Consider the following 20374-nt stretch of genomic DNA (forward strand, 5'->3'; position numbering starts at 1 on the left):
CTTTTTTCTGTACTAGCTGCTTTTTAAAGAAATAAAACATGGAGAAATATACATGATGTGAGAAATATGGAGAATTATTTTATTGCTTTGCCCTGACCGTACCCATTAGGCTAAATATTTTGTTTTTGGCACATGATCAGTAACCACAAAAATGCAAAAAGGGTAAAAATGTCAAAGTCTCTATTTGATGTACCCACACAGGGTCCCCACAATGGATTTTTAGGCAGAGACTCAGAATCTTGTGCAAAGCCAAGGAAACCCTTCAACATAATGAGGTAGGAAGAATAAGCAAGGCAGGAAAATCAATATTTCTGATATTAAAAGATATTTTCGGAAGGCAGCAATTAATATTTTTAAGGCATCTTGACATGTGTTTTAGCTCAGAGGGAGTGTGTCAGACTTCTGCAGAAGGACCACTGCTTCTATATAGAGAGCAAGGGTTCTTTTTTTGCAGCACCCTGGCAGGGAACAGGATTTTCTACTGAGGCTGTGGCTGCTTTAAAAAAAAGTACAAACTTTTTAATGCACCTGGAATGTACGGTATGTATATGATAGTTAGTTCAGTTGGTCTTTACCATCTGAGAGTATCTGATGATGCCCATATGGCTGAATAGGGCTAGATTAAGCATATGTTACCTTATGTTATCTTTATACACCATAACCTGCCAATATAGCCATCCCCATGCACATATATATTACAACCTGTATAAAGAACAACATCATATTTACTTTACGGCCAGTGTTTAGTTTGGGGCCCTTTTAGCCGGGCGCACCACCCAGCATTTTTCAGTAACCACCCGGCTGTTTTTGGGTGTTTTCTAAGGAGTTGGGTCTCAATACAGGGGCTGCCACGCACCTACAGCTTCTTCCCACCCAGCTTCTGGGTTGAACACTGTGTACGGCTATACAATAACAGTTAAAGTATTGCAATGCCTTTTCCGTGCTGTATCTGTCCGGAAGCCCGGTATTTGCTATTGTTGCATGTCAGGATTCTCACCTACCTGCTTTTATACAAATACTTTATCGCAGCAAGAGTCAGAATAAACAGCACTCCAAGACGTAGCCAGTAAATCTTCCTCTGGGAATTCATCTCTGCAAAAAGATACAGGGATCACTGCATCAGTGCAATATAGGATGAAAAAAGAGGACATGGAGGGTGGGAGTGACAATGAAAGGATTGAAATGACTTATACTCACCTTGGACAGCAGCTGGCACCCAATAGGAGACACTTCCAGATGCCTGCAAACTGGACTATCTTGTTTTCTATGGCACGAGGGCCACAAATTCTGAGCTGCTTGGCAAATACTGACCTGGTCAAGCACTGCCCCAGACTGCTTCCATATTGCCTATCACAAGTTCTGGCCAATAGTGAGGTAAATGGAAGGATCACCGTTCATTTACTAGAATGGTTTGGGATTTGGACACAGACGTAATCTCCATTACCATCCAATATGGAGCTCACACAGACTTTAACTTCCCAACTCCAAAACGTGGAGTCTTTCAAAAGAATCCATCCTGTTGCCTAAAATGGGCTAGTACTTTACCAAAAGTCCATAAAGAAGCCAGGTGGTGGGGTAGTAATTGCTTTCACTTTCCAAATACTATGCAAACATATAGTACAACCATGATGGGGGGATCGCAAGACTTTGTGTAATATTTTAGATATAAATTTGCAGATAAGCAGTTTTTAGCTTATAATCTCCTTGTACAATGATTTACCAAAACTAGTGCTTACCTAAACAATGTATTCCACTTCTATATAGTTTGACTGATCCTTACACTACAAAGTAATGGGAATTGTACATATAGATTGTATCAAGCGTGATCAGTCTATTTAAACCCATTTATTGATGTAAAGCAGTCAGACAGCAAACAATTATGTATATATTTTCTTTACTATGTGATGCAAAAAGGGGTAAAATACCCGGAACTGGCAGCATGCTGGAGAGCCAGACTACCGATTACCTGCCTGCACAGTGCTCCAATCAACAGTGCTGCTCAGAGCTTATATTCGGTTACTGGAGCAGTATGCAAGGAGCATTTCGGACCATTGGGGTCTACCATGCCATGTGTGCAAGCAGCAATCTGTCTCTGCAGCATGATGCCAGCTCAAGGTATTTTTGCCCTTGCTGCAGAACATACCCCCCAAGCATTATATAGGTGGTATCAGTGTTTCTCAACCAGGGTTCCTCCACAGGTTGGTGGTGGTTCCTCGAACAATGAGCAATTTTTACCTTTCAGGTCAGATTACCCGACACCTATCTGCAAGGATGACATTGTTCCCAATGGCCAGCAATGTAAGAGACATTCTTCCCATTGACCAGCATGGTAATATATTGTGAGCTGTGGATATAGGTATTATAGAAGGAGTTGTATAAGACCTGAAAGGTATTTTAGGGGTTAGCCCATGATAAAATGGTAAAGGAAGGCTAATCTAGGTAGAAATTAGATGCTGACAGCTCCTGCTATGTATTACCAGTTCCCATTTCCTTTATGTACTGCAAACTGCGCTGTACATCTTACTAAGAAACAAAGAAAGCGGAATGTTACATTAATAATATATCTTTCATGGCTGATTAAACATTAAGTGTTTGCACAAGGACAGTATATGCAAACACAGTCATTCTCAGGAACAAAAAAAAAACATCTGAACAAAATTCTATGTAGCTATGTGTCAAAATACTGTACAAAGGCAGCAAAGCACGGCCATAGGCATGAAACAACCTCTGAAAAATCTGAAACTTTTCTTTTGGCTAAACTTTTTTAATGCCGAGTAGAGGCACAACTACATATATAATTAGTTTTAGGTAGAATTGTGGTTGTATTTTGAGGTGTGAAGAGTTGTGTTTAGGCGAAAAGTTAGAAGAATTCTGAAGGCAGCAAGGAACATGAAACAGAGGCCCTGATTTATTAAAGCTCTCCAAGGCTGGAGAGGATACACTTTCATCAGTGAAGCTGGGTGATGCAGCAAACCTGGAATGGATCTGGTTCAGGATTCAAAACATTTGCTAGCAAATAGGTAATGATTTTAAAGAAATCTATTCGAGGTTTGCTGGATCGCTCAGCTTCACTGATAAAAGTGTATCCTCTCCAGCCTTGGGGAGTTTTAATAAATCAGGCCCAAAGTGCTGAGTGCAAAAGAGCACATAGAGCCGAGTGCCGAGTATAGCAATGTGCTGGGAGCTGATGTTAGGTGTATGGAAAAGCCATTCTTGTTATTGGAAATAAACAGAAACAGTGAGACAAGAAATTACACCGTAACCATGTGGTTCTACAAGGAAGAACATTATACAAATATTAAACATAAGAATACCACCTAGTGGAAGAGAAAATGGTTTAGGATTTGGACACAGAGGTAAACTCCTTTACCATCCAACATTGGGCCTGATTTAATAAAGCTCTCCAAGGCTGGAGAGGATACACTTTCATCAGTGAACCTGGAATGGATCTGGAATGGATTGAAAACATTTGCTAACAAATAGAAAATGACTTTGGGGAAATCCATTCCAGGTTTGCTGGATCACCCAAGAACGTGTATTCTCTCCGGCCTTGGAGAGCTTTAATTATTCAGGCCCATTGAGCTTACATAGACCTTCCCTCTCCAGGAAATCTTTCAAAAGAATCTGTCTCGTTGCCTGAAACGGGCTAGTACTCCACCAGAAGTCCATAAAGCCAGGTGGGGGGCTAGTAATGGTTTTCACTTTCCAAAGACTATGCAATCATTTAGTACAGCCATGCTGGGGGATCCCAAGACTTTGTGCATTATTTTACATATAAATTTGCAGGTATGCAGTCCTGCTACTGATCATAGTGTACGACACAAGGATTGGTGTTGCACTTTTGTCTGCATAAACAGCATGCAGATAGCTGTGTATACTGGAGGAGCACAAGAACTAGAGTGTATCAGGACACAGTGCTGAGTATACCGGGGGTATGGTGCAGAGACAGTGAGATAGGTGCCGAGTTTAGTGAGAAGTATGAAGCAGAGCGTTAAGTGCAGCAGGGCACAAGGGTCAAGGATACATGGAGAAGGTTGTATGTAGTGAAATGCATGGGACAGGGTGTTGAGCGCAGCAGGATGCATGGAGCAGAGTGCCGAGTGCAGTGAGATGCATGGGGCAGGGCGCTACATGCAGCAGGGCACAAGCCTCAATAGTTCTGAGCATAATGGAGAAGAAGTGCATGAAGGAAAGGCACACAAAACAGAGTACTGCGTGCAGAACACAGACACACGGGACACAGTTCTGTGTATATTGTATGCACAATGCCCAATATTGTGGGGTGCATAGAGTTGTAAGTGCAGAGGGGTGCATGGGGCAAAGTGTAGTATAAAGAGAAGAACAGTAAGGAGATAAATGGAAGCTCAGTGTAATAAGGAGATGAGCACCTAGTATCATGGGGTGCATGAATATAGGAAGTACATCACACGGTGTGCAAGTAACGTAGTACATGCTGTGTATTGGGGTACCTAATCTGGGTAGTGTACTACGTTTCAGAAGATGTGGGTGTGTTGAGATGTGCCGGGCATAACCGGGCACATTCAGCTTGCATGGTGTGGAGTACAGATTATATTAGGGTGCGGTGTAAAGTTTGCTGTCCATTTTCTACCCGATTCCCTAGGTAGAATAAAGGTGCAATACACGTACATGTTTTCCATATTCCTAATATTGATGATTGCTAAACCAAATTCTATAGCCACCCAGCTTTTTTTTGCCCTCCAGTATACTATAACATAAGGTATACTGCTGATTACAGGAGGTGTAACAGGGCAGTTAAGAAGGATTATTTTGCTGGTATGTGTATGAAGAAAGGTTTATCACTAATTACCACACCCCTTAATAACACATTCGTGTTTGCCATTCTACACAATTGCAGGTATTGTTACACTGCTTGTTTGCCAACCACCCCTTGGTATAAGTCAGCTTATCTCATTTACCGTTTGACATATGTTCATTTCTTGTCCATACCCCTAGATGTGATATATAGAGCCGATTCAATGTTTGTATTGTCTAATGTAAAGAATTATCGTGAAAAGAAGAAGCTCATTTATTTACAATGGCTTGCCAGCAAAGCTTTCTGTACAAATAAATAAACATGATTCTTTAAGACATTGTTTCCCAGCCAGGGTTCTGTTGCTCCAGAAATTGCTGGGGGATTCCTTGAGCAATCTGTGCCTTTCGGATCAATTTAGGTGACCCCAATGATCCTTTTGGCTGACATTCTTCCCAATGACCAGCAATGTTTAGAGGAATTCTTCCCACTGACCACCACACTAATGTACTGTGATCTGTGGATATAGGAATTATGGTCAGCGACGCCCCAAGGCCTGAAAGTTCAAGGTTGAGAAAGGCTGCTTCCATAAAGTGAACTTAGTGTTGTTGCAATGCAAGTTCATCACCAATTATGGTTTTTATGCCTCGGAGTGCAATTTAAATTTGTAACAGGACAGTAAAACAGTGTATTACAACAATAAACACATAAATGGGCTATAAATGTTTTACAAACAGCCCTCAGGGCCCAGTCACATGTATACATTGTGCTATTACACAGGTAAACACACATTTTTACATGTGTTACAGCAAAGCTCATTAATGAACCACAATGGTGCACTGCAGTGCCATTTGTATTTAATGAGAGTGAGCAATGCATTTCACTGCAGCAAAAAAGAATTACATGGGTTTATAAAGAAGGTCATTTTTTAGGCATTACTATCAGTTCAAAAAAATGGGTTACCAATTAAGGACACCTTAATGCCGGGTGACCTAAATTAAAGCACGTCCAATAAAGCAACACACAGAATGAATGGCCACAAAATGATAATGGACAAATTAATTTAGAGAGAATATCTACTAAGAAACCTCCCTAGCTGTCATACTGATCCAAGAACTTCAATATTATCACTGGCATTCATTATATGGAATCTAACCTCACCTGACTGACAATGCTGTATGATTTCAGGTCAGTGATTCAAAGTATACAAGTTCCTTTGGATTAATCAAGAATTATTAAAATATTTAATTCAATTGAAATCCAATAAGCTGGTACCTTATACTGCATAGTGTTTAGCAAAGTATGTACAATAGGATTAGAGTAGGTTTAGATTCACCAATCCCTATGCATTTCATGATCAACCTATACCAGCCATTCATTTTATATCAATACACAGCAGGGCAGCATGGTGGCTCAGTAGTTAGTACTCTTGCCATGCAGAACTAGGGTCCCAAGTCAGCCAGGACATGGGCATTTTACATTCTCATTGTTTCCACTATCTCAGCTAGGGTTCCTCCAAAGGTTGCTAAAGGGTTCCTTAAAGCGTACTTAAACACGGAATTTTCAATTTACATAAAGGGGGAGACAACCCTTTTATTTAAAGTAAAACTTTTGTTTGTGTTTTTTGTGCAGACACCTTTTTTGTTTCATTCTTTTCTAGGCCAGGGGTCGGCAAACTCCAGCCTTTAGGCAAGATACGGCCTAGCCGGTAGTTCGTTCCGGCCTTACGGCCCCTGGCCAGGGGGGCATTAAGAACTATTGGAGCCAGAGCCGCTTGAGCCCTGGTGCGACCCCCTTGCAGTTGCTCGCCAGCATTGATAATTCTGCCGCCGCGATAAATAAGGGAAAGCTCCCTGAAGGTAGATCCCTCTCCTCCGCAATGCATACGGAGGAGAGGGATTTCACTTCAGGGGGGCGTTCCCTGATGGTGGGCGGAGCCATTAGGGCAGGTCCCTGCCTAGTGTGCTTCCGCCCACTCCATAAATGGCCTAGTGGCCATAAAACTTTGCCGACCCCTGGTCTATGCGATCAAGAATGAATGGGAGCGCAAAGCCTCCTAGGATACTTACATCACGCATCCTAGGAGACTCCTTGCTGCCCCTTCTGCACATGCCCGGACAAATTTGCCAATTTCATGTATGGTCAGTAAGATCGGCAAGTTTTCTCAATCAAAGTCACCTGAACTCGTGCCTGTGCACTGCGAGATTGGGTAACACAGGAAGAAGAACCCAAAAGAAGAGAAGATGTTGGCGCTCAGCGCTCCCTAGGGCCGAAGACGGATACCGGGACGACATGAGACCCAATAGGAGACGGATAGACTGGTCTGCAGGATTGAACAGGATTGAAGGTGTGTTTTTTTGTTTTGGGTTTACCACTGAAACCAATAATCCATTTGGCTATCTGCAAAGGTGGAACTTTTCCCACTGTCCAGCAATGTAAGAACATTCTCCTGCTGACTACCACTGTGAGCTGTGTATAGTTATAAAAGGTGTTCCCTGAAGACCTGAAATTTATTTAAAGAGTTGCCCCGTGTTAAAAAGGTTAGGAAAGGCTGCTCTAGACATTCCAATTTCCTCTCCCACTCCAAAAACAAAGTAAATGGGGTGGGTAAATTGCCTTCCCCCCAAAAAAGTCCCTAGAGGATGTAAGGGACATAAAAATGTTATAGACATAACTATGTACTCTATAAAACACACTTTGCAGAAGCTATAATATACTATATAAACACACAGTGATAAATACCGTTGTCACAGTAGTTTATTGTGCTATCTTCTCTTACCATACGAATAACTATGCAGTGTAAGGAGCAGCCAGATAAGAAATGCAGTAATTAGACTGTCTTGGTAGATCTGGTGTTACATTAGTTGCAGTCCTGAAATCCTTCAAATGCTTTATACCAGCTGGACAATTTTTCTAGAATGCCAGATTTTTGATCTGCACAATGCCTTAGCTTTACTATTTGCTTTGTCTTTCTCTAAAACATTCAGCCTAAACAGTGCTGTTACTGATAAGAAAATATGAACTTTTTGTCAACAGTCGTCTTCATATCTATCTCTAGGCAGTCCTCCCAGCCAATTATATCATGCCATGTAAGTATGTACACTGATGAAAGTAAAGCTACGTACACACTTCCAATTATTATCGTTGGTAAACGAACGACGAACGATCCTGCACGATATCTGCGAACGATCGTATAGCACCGATCCTGTACATACAGATAACGACACGATCGTTTGTAGATATTGTACACACAATAGATGCGATCTTTTGAACGATACAGGAAGTTACGTGCACCGCAGGAACGTTCGTTCATCACGCATGCTCAGACCATGGACGATCAATGAACGATCGTACACACGAACGATGGTCAAGGATCGTCGTCCAATCCGATCCGCCGGTCCGGTCGTTCATTTACAACGACTTTCCTCGTTCGTCGGCGTCTTTGGTTACTTTTTTTACAAACGATTTTTGCCCAATCGATCGTTCGTCGTTCATTTTGAACGATAAAAATTGGAAGTGTGTACGCAGCTTAACGTTTTGTTTTACCATACTTGAACAAGCCAGCATTAGATCTGTATTTACAAATGTACATTATCAATAGAACCGAAGACCAATATAATAAATTGATACAAATAATTCATTTTCATAACATTGTCAACTTGTGCCTCACGGGTCAATGATCTGTAAGGGTGACATTCCTCCCAATGGCCAGCAATGTAAGTGACATTCCTCCCAATGGCCACCACACTAATATACTGTGAGCTGTGAATATAATAATTAGGAAAGGGGTTCACTGAAGACATGAAAATTATTTTAAGTCTCCTTAAAAAAGTAAGGCTAAGTATAGCTGATCTAAATGAAAAAGAATGCAAATTTTCATGTAGATCTGACATCCCTATATATACATATTTATATATCACCACTTCAAGTAGAATCAGGTATTGTAGATTTGGTACCAATAATACAAAAAGCCTTAGTAGGTACTCTGGTGAAACGATTTTGTTTCAGCCAAAGCATTGTGTAGTCTAGAGCTTAGCAAGCGCAGGAGTTCTATCATCAATGGCTGAAGGGGATCCCCGTCCTCACAGTAGTCCACCATGAAGTCGGAAGGGAAGATGTGACTTCCTCTGATGCAAAGGTCCTGAACCAGTCATTGCTGCAGGACAGCCGCACAAAGGTAAGTATATACCATAATAGACAAGTATACTGTCCATACTTACTGATAATGGTAGACACTCACCACCCACCAGCAAGTATAGTTCCTCTTTACCTGTTGGTCTTCAAACCTCAGATATCCAAGGTGTTCTCTCTGCTGTTAATGTGCGGGGTATCATCATGTCAAGACCAAAAGACTTCTATAACCTTTTAGAAGATTGAAGACTGTGGAAGCCTATGAGCCCAGCATTGGATTTAAAAAGACTGTTAGGTTTCAAACTCTATCTGAATAGAATATGAATAGATAGTCTGGGCTGCACTCATGATTTCTGCATTAAATCACAGTGTGGTTTATGGGAATATAAAACCATCAGTCAATAAATTGAAGATGAAGTTGAGATGGATCTTTCAGTACAATAATAATCTGAAGCACACTAGCAAGGAATTGATTCAAAAGAAGAAAAGGAGTACTGTCGTAGTCAAAGCCCTGACTTAAATCCCATTGAAATGTTGTATGGTATTGGAAATTGTCAGTCCATAGAAGTAAATACACAGAAAAAAAGTTGTAACTGATGGAATCTTGTAAGGATTAGAAGTCAAAAATGTTAGTAAAAACCAGGCACTGGTGGGAAGTTCTGCACAATGCTTACGATAAGATTGTACTTACTTCTTCAACAATACACCTATTGAAATTTCTGTCAAATAAATGATTAAAAGGGAATTGTCATGTAAGGATATATCACCTTTATCTGTAGGCACTGTTCAAATGAAAAATAACTTTTGTTTGATGACAAAGTCAATATACTTTTTCACATGACTGTAAGCAGAAAGCAGGTACAGTAAAGGTGGCCGTACACTGCATGATGGGTGAACTACCAGGTAAATGATCAATATTGCTGTAATATCAATTGTTAACCTGGCATAGCTGCTGTGCCCCTTTTGACCAGCCCAAATGGGCACTGATCCACCTCACCCACTCCCAGGGTTCAGTAACCACCCGGGTGGTTGGGTCATAATACAGGGACTGCCACCCACTTAAAATGCCTTTAAAAAAATTCTGGGTTTACCACTGCACTCCAACCCTTTAAATCCTTGCCCACTTTGCACAATTACCACCGGCAGAGTTATCCTTGTATTGTAAAAGGCTCAGAGAACACCCATTGACTGCTGATTACTAGGATGTTATCTGTGCTTATGGGCTTCAGATATTTAAACCATGGACAGCCAGTAAACTGGTATTCTTAGAAAGAAGTCAGCAATGGCAGCCCCCATTTTCCAAGAAATTGAAAAAGAGAAACGTGCTTTCCTTTGTCATTAAAATATGTTGCTGAATATCTGAATATAGAACTTGGCAAAGAAACAGGTGAAAGCAGGACAGCAATAGGACAATCTGTATATAATCATACCTCATATTATTCCCAGCATTGATCTCTGCAGCCCACCTGCAGAAGTTTAGTTACCGATCACTGTTCACACAACTTTCTGCTGGGCTCCTTGATAAACTCTGAGGACAAAGCAGGAAGTCCAGCAGGTCTCGTATTTCCTGCTTTAAACACTAAATGTCACTGGCTCTGTCATTAATGACAAGGAGTGTGCTCCCGATGCGTCAACAACACAAAAGACAGGTAAAAGATTTACAATTGCTTTATTTTCAGCTTGTGGTGAGGAGGAGCTGATTTATGCAAGACACAGTTCAGGGTCAGTCAGAGTGACTCAAAGCAAACACAAAACTTGCGCCTTGATAGGAAGATATTCCATGTCTTATTTCTTTTGGATGAAAGCCGCAACTTATTGGAATTTGGTTTGCAAAACGCTGTGTATGATAAAAAAACGATTTAAAACATATTGTTTTTGCTTTTTTCGTTAATCCATTGCTGCATCTCGGCGCTTCTGATTTCATTATTATACAGTATTTATATAGCACCTTCATAATATGCAGCGCTGTACAAAGTCCATCGTCATGTCACTAGCTGTCCCTCAAGTGTCCCTACTATAGGCATATGTCATTACCACAGTCCAAGGTAAATTTTTTGGGGGAAGCCAATTAACCTAACTGCATGTTTTTGGAATGTGGGAGGAAACTGGAGTAAAACTCCATGAGTCCTGGCCAAGATTCGAACCTGGGACCTAGCACTGCCAAGGCTGGAGTGCTAACCCCTGAGCCAATGCAGCCTCCCTGTAGCCTTTTACTGTCCAGTGATGGGTGTAAAGCTTTTTTCAGGTGGATTATCACTGTGTAATGTAAGTGGAAACAGCCACCACCTATTCTCTATTGGTAGCCATGTAATGGGGTGACATGCAGGAGAACTATTTGGAGACAGGGAGTGCTGTTGTTAAATAAAAGGAAATGCCTGACCTACATGGAAGGATTACCAGGCATTATGTTCAGTTTAAATGTTCTAAATACATTCAAGGAAGATGACAAGCATAGGTCAGGGTTCTCCCCAGGCACTTTTAGCTGGGGGCACCACCCGGCACTTTTCAGCACCCACCCGGCTGTTTTTGGGTGGTTACCAAAGAGTTTGGTCACAATACAGGGGCTGCCACCCACCTACAATTTCTTCCCACCCAGCTTAAAAGAATTTCTGGGTTGAGCACTGAAAGGTGCAAAGTAAAGGGGTTGTCCCGTACTGTAGAATAGGATAATTGCCAGTGTTCAACCCAGAAATTTTCTTAAGCTGGGTGAGAAGAAATTGTAGGCAGGTGTCAGCCCCTGTATTGTGACCCAACTCATTAGTAAGCACCCAAAAACAAGCCGGGTGGTGCGCCCGGGTAAAAGGGTCTGGGGATTAAACACTGAATTGATGTGTAGAAGGAGCAATCCCTTTATATCCCTTTAGTCCAAGACCCCCCGCTGAGTCACAGCCAGACCCTGAAGCTACCACAAAGTCCATATTTGAAAAGAACATCTCATCACAATATAAACAATTATTTGTTTTTTAAGCAGCCACATCGGTGCTTATTTAAATGAACCCATAACTANTCCAAGACCCCCCGCTGAGTCACAGCCAGAGCCCAAAGCTACCACAAAGTCCATATTTGAAAAGAACATCTCATCACAATATAAACAATTTTTTGTTTTTTAAGCAGCCACATCGGTGCTTATTTAAGTGAACCCATAACTATTGAGGTGCACATTAGCCTCTACCCCCCCCCCCCAACAACATCAGGGAACCCTCAAAGTAACTTTCAGGTCTTCAAGGACCCCCATAATTACTATATCTACAGCTCACAATATATTAGTTTGGTGGTCAATGGGTTGAATTCCTCTTACATTGCTGGCCATTGGGAAGAATGTCATCCTTACAGATCATTGACCCGAGTGGCACAAATTTTTAATTGCCGAAGGAACCCCTAACAACCTCTGGAGGAACCCTAATGTTCATGGAACCCTGGCTGGGAAACACTGATTTAGATTATGAAAATCAATTATTTGTATCATTCAATTTAATTGGTCTTATGTTCCTGACAGGTACAAATTGCTCAAAGAACCCCCAGCAACCTCTGGAGGAACACTCATCTAGAAGGTAATGCCAGCAACAAGAAAAGAAAGAAATAGAAGTGGAAAAGGAGAACAGTAATACCAGCAGGTAAGGCAGGATCATATGGAGGGAGAATACTGAGAATGTACAAGATATATTCTGTAAACCAAGCGAGAGCCATTTATACAAACAAAGTAAGATATAAGTCCCCCTGGTATACACTCTACAGCTCTATCATGTCTGATGAAAGAACTAAGAAACAGCTGCAGAGGAAAAGATGCTTTGGATACCAAAGAAACTGCAGTCATTGAGAGCAATTATCCCCTTCCCAGGAGAATGCAGACGGAAGGCTATTGTTATACTGTTTTATATTTACATACATATACAGACATTCACTGGCCACCTAGTTATAAGGTACACCTAGTACCATGTTAGAGCTGCCTTTGCTTTCAGAAGAGCTGTAATTCTTCATGGCATAGGCAACAATGAAAACATTCCTCTGGCCCATATTGACATGATAACATCATACAGGGGCCTGATTTATTAAAGCTCTCCAAGGCTGGAGAGGATACACTTTCATCAGTGAAGCTGGGTTATCTAGCAAACCTGGAATGGATTTCTTCAAAGTCATTTGCTATTAGCTAGCAGTGTTCTCCCCAGCCCCTTTTAGCTGGGTGCACCACCCAGCACTTTTCAGTAACCGCGGGGCTGTTTTTGGGTGGCTACTGAAGAGTTGGGTCATATTACAGTTGCTGCCACCCACCTACAATTTCGTCCCACCGGGCTCAAAAACATATCTGGGTTGAGCACTGGGCTAGCAAGTGTTTTCAATCCAGGACCAGGTCCATTCTAGGTTTGATGGATCATCTAGATTCACTGATGAAAGTGTATCCTCTCCAGCCAGGTCCATTAAATCAACAAACCGGACAAGGCCATGTTAGGGTCGGGCAAGCCGGGCAAATGACCCAAGACCCCCAGCTTCTCCTGAGCTTGAATGCAAGGGCTGAAGGGAGCTGAGATGGTATACATTGGAACCCCCTACTGACCCAGGACCCCACCATAGCTACAACCATCACTTAAGCAGGAAGAATCTCCCTGCACCTCACCCCCATCATTCTACAGCTTTCATTACGTATTAATAATGATCAGTGTAATGCACGGGTGGGCTTCTTAAGATGAATGACAGCAAGCTCCATCCAGAACATTAAAGAACAGACGGCAGCATCGGCTCCATCGGCCAACATTTTCCTTTGGAGTCGGTGGATACATCAGCTGGAGGTCCGGAGCGTTTCTGAAGCTTCTTTCTAGATTCACCTAGCTTTTAAATTTAAATTATAGGTGTGGTGAATCCACTAATGCTAATCACTACACCCCATGAGATTTAATTAATTATCTCTAATTGTAAATGTAAAGATGTCATAGGTGTAGATGACGGAATGATTATATTATGGTTTTATTGATTCTGTATAATAATGTTTAACTGGTGTAGGTGATACACTTGAACCAAACACAATTTCAATTCGTCTCTTCAATCATTTATTCTATAACAATATCAATAGGAGTAACAGTGAAAAAGTAAGTACACCCTTGGTCCCATTAACTGGTATTGTTACTATTGGCACCAGCATTGTGAGCAACCTCCAAGCCGTGTCTGACATTGATGCTTGACTGATCCTTCAGGTGTGTTTCCTTCCATGAACTGCTGATTTCATATCCAAAACTGCATTTCAATATGACCCTCCAGTTCTTCTTTTAGAGCCATTCCTTTGATGAATAATTAGTGTGCTGAAAGATCAATTTCTGCTTAAATTTCTGCCTCACATTGTCATCAAGTACCTTGTAATATAATGCAGAAATCATATTTAGGACAAAGATGTGGCTGAAGCAGACAATCAGTCCCAAACCATACCATTTTCATCACCATGCTTCAAAGTTGGTATGAGGTCCTTTTTTTCTAAAATTCCATCTTCAGTTTGCTCCATGTATGTCTGCCGTTACGTGAAGGCAACACTATCATTGATTCATAGATTCGTAGCACATGGGTAAACATGGTCTGGTCTATGTTCCATGGCAAACTTCAGCCTTATATCTGGCTGCAAAGGTGACACTTCCATGCAGGTTTTCTTGGTGCCATTTCTAATTGTACGCATTCATGTATTACGACACACGCATACCATGATGTAGTTTTGGGTTTCTCGGAGACCCTTTTAGCTTTAATCAACTCTTGTCCTGGACAAACTAGCAGCTGTTCAAGATACTTCCCCCAGCTCTTAGATTGCAAGCTCTTTGGGACAGGGTCCTCTCCTCCTCCTGTGTCACTGTCTCTTTGTCTGTCATTTACAACCCCTATTTAATGTACCACGCTGTTTAATATGTTGGCGTTATAGCGTTATGGCGTTATAGATCGCATGGGTCAAAAGGCAATTTTTCATGTACAGCCACCAGCTGCACATATTTCAGCGCCATCCTGAGATAAACAGTCATCTCATATCAGACTATTTACACATTTTATAGGCCAGGTTAGAAGTTTTGCCATGACATTGCTGTTTCTTAGGGCATTCCTAGAGAAACTGCTTCAACTATTGAGTTCCGTAAACATATAATAAATAGCCAAGAATAGCAACAAAAGGAACAGAGCGCCATCTGCTGGCTCAGATGCAAAACACCAAAATTAAAGTCCAAAAGAACTTTCAGTTTAAATCAGTTGAAAGTATTTTAAGTTTATCAAAAGACATTTTGTGTGTGTGTGTGTGTGGGGGAGAGTATTGATCAATTTTGCTGCACAGCAAGGCAACTGTGAGATAGATCGTAACAGGGTTACGGTTCCAGTCATAAATTCCTCTCTTAGCTGCTCCAAAGTAGCAGTATGGCAGAATAAAATCTCTAAATACTTCCTAAAGTGGGACTAAATTTGCAATTACTCATCTATTGCCATTGTATAGCAGGGCACTGGAATCTTCTTCCTTCTTTATTTCTTGGATTTTCAGCCACCTTGCCTGGCCGTGCCGGGATGACCTCTCCCTTTCTGCAATAACCACCTGGCTGAATCTCAAAAGTACAAGGCTCCACTTTAATTATGTGACTGTTTAGAGTGATTTTATTGTATTTTATTGTACATTGATAAATCTGTTGCAGACCAGGGCAAACCTGACGCAGTTAGCCTCCCAGGATTCCATGCACAAAGATGACAAGTGGATGACAGAGATCAGAGACAATATGTCTCTGATCTGTACAATGGGCCTGATTTATTAAAGCTCCCCAAGACTGGAGGGAATACACTTTCACCAGTGAAGCTGAGTGATACAGCAAACCTGGAATAGGTTTCCTAAAATTAATTTGCTAGCAAATGTTTCCAATCCTGTACCAGATCCTGTCTAGGTTTGCTGGATCGCCCAGATTAACTGATGAAAGTGTATCCTCTCCAGCCTTGGAGAGCTTTAATAAATCAGAGACGTGTATCATAGAGGGATCCAAAAGGAGGGGAGGCACCACATCCCAAAAAATGTTGTTTTCTGAAAACAAAGAAATGTTTGTGATACGCTGAAATAATGTCCTGGCCCTATCACCATATAGCTGATGATTGCTGCCATTTCCTATGGATGAGAATGCAGCGAGGCTCAGATATGGTTGGCGAGCAGGCTGGCTGTACGTGCTCATATATATTACAGAATAGGAGAAAGATGAATTTCTAAGTTTTCTCCATCACCCCAAAGGAGATTATTTGCAAAAAAAAAAAAGAATATAAAGCATATGTAGAATTATTATTATTAATAATATTATTATTATTATTATTATTAATAATAATAAACAGTATTTATATAGCGCCAACATATTACACAGCGCAGTACATTAAATAGGGATTTCAGATGACAAATACAGACAGTGACACAGGAGGAGGAGAGGACACTGCCCAGAAGAGCTTACAATCTAGAATTGAATGCAATCTTGTTTGAGGGTTTTACTAAGATTTTACTATGATTGTATATTTGTATAATTGTATGTATTATTGCTATTTTACTTTATTATAGGCTCTGGAGGAGAGAGAAGCAGAAGTTTTTCCTGCTGTTATTTCCAGTGACAGTAGGAACAAATGAGCACTGTACAGACAGCACTGTGTGTTCCTACTGTCAATATTACGCAGTATTTATATAACGCCGACATATTACACAGCGCTGTACAGAGTCCATAGTCATGTCACTAGCTGTCCCTCAAAGGAGCTCACAATCTAATGTCTGTACCATAGTCATATGTCATTAACACAGTCTAAGGTCAATTGTTGGGGGAAGTCAATTAACCTCACTGCATGTTTTAGGAATGTGCAGTCACTGGAAATAATAACAATCGTTTCCAACAACAGTGATGGAGCGTCTGTCCCGGGCTTTAAGGACCGTCCTCCTACAACTGCTGATAATATAAAAGAAAGTCACTGAGAACCATTACTGAGTCATTGATCATCCCGTCCAACCATTGCCCACTCAGCAGAGAATGAAGGAAATTATCTTCTGTTTTCTTATTACTGCAGTGTGCTGAATATAAAAAGCCTCATAGTATACTCCCAAAACTTAACTGTGTTTATTCTACGTTTGCTTTATATTTCTATTTTGCAAATCATCTCGGTTGGGATGGTAGAGAACTAGCAGATGCTTTTCCCACCTCCTATTGTGTGCTACTTCTTCACCTTTTAGATTGTAAGCTCTTCAGGGCAGGGTCCTCTTCTTCTCCTTTGTCACTATATTGTATCTGTCTGTCATTTGTAACCCCTATTTAATGTACAGCGATGAGTAATATGTTGGCGCTATATAAATACTGTTTAAAAATAATGATAATACTTCTCTGTCCTATTCTGTATGGCCACCTACAGCCAGCCTACCCCCCACCCAGCTAAGTCACTGACTAGTCATGATTGTCCTTGAAATGTCACTTACCCGTCACACGTTGTCCATTCCAGCACCCGGCCTGGTCTTGCAGTTCTCCATGTGATGCTGATGTTGTGTCTTATACCATCACAGGCTGTGTGTTCGGGGATGCTCAGTGTGCGTGGTCATCTCGGCTGAGGGATAACAGTGTTCACTTATGGTTAATTACAGGCTGCCTCTTGCCAAGTCTGCAGTCAGCATTTTCCTGGAACAAGCAGCGTGATTTGTGGGAGGGATACGAGGAACAATCTTACAGGCAGCTTCAAAGCTTCGCTGCCAAGTGGAGCCGGCTCCAGGACATTATACTGAGGTTCACGATGAAGTGACAATATTCAGCCAAGTGTGCAATTCTTCCGTCGTAACAAACTATGAATAATTGTCGCTGGAAATGAACAAATGAGTGCTGTACACACAGACCGTTCTATGGAGAGGGGAGGAGGATGAGCGAGCGGCACCCCACTGTGCTCTTCTCCCTGATCAGCCAGGACAATGTGGTTAGCACTCTGGCCTGTGCAGCGCTAGGTCCCAGGTTTGAATCTCGGCCAGAACACTATCTGCATGGAGTTTGCAGGTTCTCCCCGTGTTTGCTTGGATTTCCACCCAGTACTCCGGTTTCCATCCACAAAAACATGCAGTTAGATTAATTGGCTTCTCCCCAAATTGACTTTAGACTGTGGTAAAGACATATGACTATGGTAGGGACATTAGATTGTGAGCTCCTTTGACGGACAGCTAGTAACACGACTATGGACTTTGTACAGCGCTGTGTAATATGTTGGTGCTATATAAATACTGTTTAATTATAAATACATATATACGGATACAAGGATGGCAAACTTTCCCCAACTGCACGAATAGCCAGCAGCCAAACACAACCGAATCCCAATTTTTGAACTGCTATACAGAGAGGGACTACTGTACAATTGTATGTAGTATTTCTCTGTTTAACCTGCAGGCGATCCTGCCAAGGTCCTTGTTCAGGCACCTCCTGTTATAGCAACTGCAGTGCTTCTGCACCGGTCACATGTCTGCAGAGATTGATTTACTAAAGGGATACAGGCTGTACAGAAAATATACCCACTTAGGTTAGTCAATGTCCAAAAAATGTAATCACAACATATTTTCCTTGAGTTGGTTGAAGTCAGTTTTGTATTGGCTGCTCAGAAAGAATAGCCAATCACATGCCAGGAATTCCAAGAAAATAGATTTTTCCAGGGCACATTATTATTATTTACTAATAAACAGGATTTATATAGCGCCAACATATTATGCTGTGCTGTACATTAAATAGGGGTTGCAAATGACAGACAGATACAGACAGTGACACTGGAGGAGGAGAGGACCCTGCCCAGAAGAGCTTACAATCTAAGAGTTGGGGGGAAGTATTACACAATAGGAGGGGCAACCACGTGATTGGATGGCAACAGAGCTTCATCTATTCATTAAGCCAATTGAATCATCCCCTAAAGGGCATAATAAAGCAAAACTTTACTTAAAAAGAAACTAAACTAAAAAAGTGCCAAAAAAAAATCCACCAATCCCGCAGGGCAGTCCAGTCCATCCGGGGTGCCTTGTATCAGGTCCCACGTCATCCCCGAGCCAGCGTTCCTGGCGCCTCCATCTTCGTCTCTTCTTCTGAGTTTTTTATCCTACGTTACTCAACCCAGTCCCGAGATCGGGTGACAGGATGGATGAAAAACTTGCCGACCTAAACTGCACCTTTTTTTTTTTCTTTTTTTTTTTTAAAAAGGGGGTGTTGCACTTAAAAAAAAACAGAATTTTTACTTAACATAAAACAGTTGTCTACCCTTTTATGTAGTGTGAAATTTCTGAGTTGTGACCAGGCAGGTCCTTTATTGCAGGACATGTGATATTCACTTAGCCTAGTGAATGTCATGAAAATTGTCAGAAAAGACAATCACATGCAAGGAAATCTAACACATTTTTCCTTGAGCTGGCTGAGGTCAGCAAAGCATTGTATAGGCTGCTCAGAAGGAATAGCCAATCACATGCAAGGAAAACTAAAAAAAAACTACAGATTGGATAGCAGAGCATCATCTATTCACTAAGCTAAGTGAAACATCCACTGAAGGGGGTAAATAAAGCAAAACTTTACTCAACTTAGAAACAAATGCAAGGAGGCAGGTTCTTTATTACAGGAGGGACAGGTGGTCACTCTCCTCCTCCCGTTTGTATCACTCTGTCATTGCAACCCCTATTTAATGTACAGCGCTGCCCAATATGTTGGTGTTATATAAATTCTGTTTAATTATAAAAATCATGTGCCAGAAAAATCTTTTTTCTTAGATTTCCTTGCATTTGATTGGCTATTCTTCCTGAGCAGCCAATACAAAAGTGACGTCAACCAGCCCAAGGAAAAATGTGTTAGATTACCTTGCATGTGCATGCCTTTTCCGCAAAGTGAATTTTCATGACATTCACTAAGCTAAGTGAATTATCTCTAGCAAACTGATCATTCACCTTGGTAAGTGAACAGCTTGAATTCTATTATTATATGATGAGTGGCCATGCCACGCATTGAGTACACTTGGTCCATCGACGTCTCTATTAGGAAGGCGATCCGGGGCGATGATGTGCAGACGATGATAGAGTGAGCGAACGTAGACAGGAAGGGACTGAAATGGATGAAAAAAATGGTGAAAAAAATGGTGAAAAGATTCGTGAAAAATGATCTGTAGCTCTCAGTGAATGTATTGCTGTATCGGTGTGGTCACAGCAGAGATAGAAGCGTAAAGCGGTACAGAAGAATCACAATATAAATTTTTAGGGTCACATATGAAATGCCCTTTGCTGTGGGAAAGAGTTACCGCGGCCAATCAAGTCGCCCGAGGATCGTAACAAGAGGAGATGGTGGCTCCCGTGAAGAAACGCAGACAGGTGACTATGAATAGGGTTTAGTTCTGCTTTTATCTTCCTGAAAGGAACTAGTGTGTGCTCCTAGTTCTCGGGCCATACTAATCAATCAGTCATAGTAATAAATTTATATACTGTTACTATGACTATATTACTATGACTGATTGATTAGTATG

The 20374-nt window shown here is 41.4% G+C and overlaps 2 protein-coding genes across 6 annotated transcripts in view; one reads left to right on the forward strand and one right to left on the reverse strand.

Annotated features, from left to right (window-relative positions):
- The window catches only part of HEXD (hexosaminidase D), a 42997-nt gene that overhangs the window by 21937 nt on the left and 686 nt on the right, over nt 1–20374 (reverse strand). Inside the window, exons 1-2 of one of the 5 annotated variants that reach the window (XM_072417515.1) lie at nt 17334–17443; nt 1002–1092 (exon numbers count right to left, since the gene is read on the reverse strand). The exons of 1 other annotated variant lie outside the window; for it this stretch is intronic. In XM_072417515.1, the coding sequence (XP_072273616.1) occupies nt 1002–1090 (89 nt within the window). In that variant the 5' untranslated portion in view covers nt 1091–1092; nt 17334–17443. Of the gene's footprint in view, nt 1–1001; nt 1093–10332; nt 10471–17333; nt 17444–20374 lie in introns of those variants that run through there. 3 more of the 5 variants (XM_072417513.1, XM_072417514.1, XM_072417516.1) reach the window with 3 other exon arrangements.
- Nucleotides 10513–20374, forward strand: part of MLST8 (MTOR associated protein, LST8 homolog) — a 23138-nt gene continuing 13276 nt past the window's right edge. Inside the window, exons 1-2 of the mRNA XM_072417521.1 lie at nt 10513–10551; nt 12399–12516. The gene's annotated coding sequence lies outside the window, so the exon portion shown is untranslated. The remainder of the gene's footprint in view (nt 10552–12398; nt 12517–20374) is intronic.

This window comes from Pyxicephalus adspersus, chromosome 7, assembly GCF_032062135.1.
Source record: "Pyxicephalus adspersus chromosome 7, UCB_Pads_2.0, whole genome shotgun sequence".
Taxonomy (NCBI): Eukaryota; Metazoa; Chordata; class Amphibia; order Anura; family Pyxicephalidae; genus Pyxicephalus; species Pyxicephalus adspersus.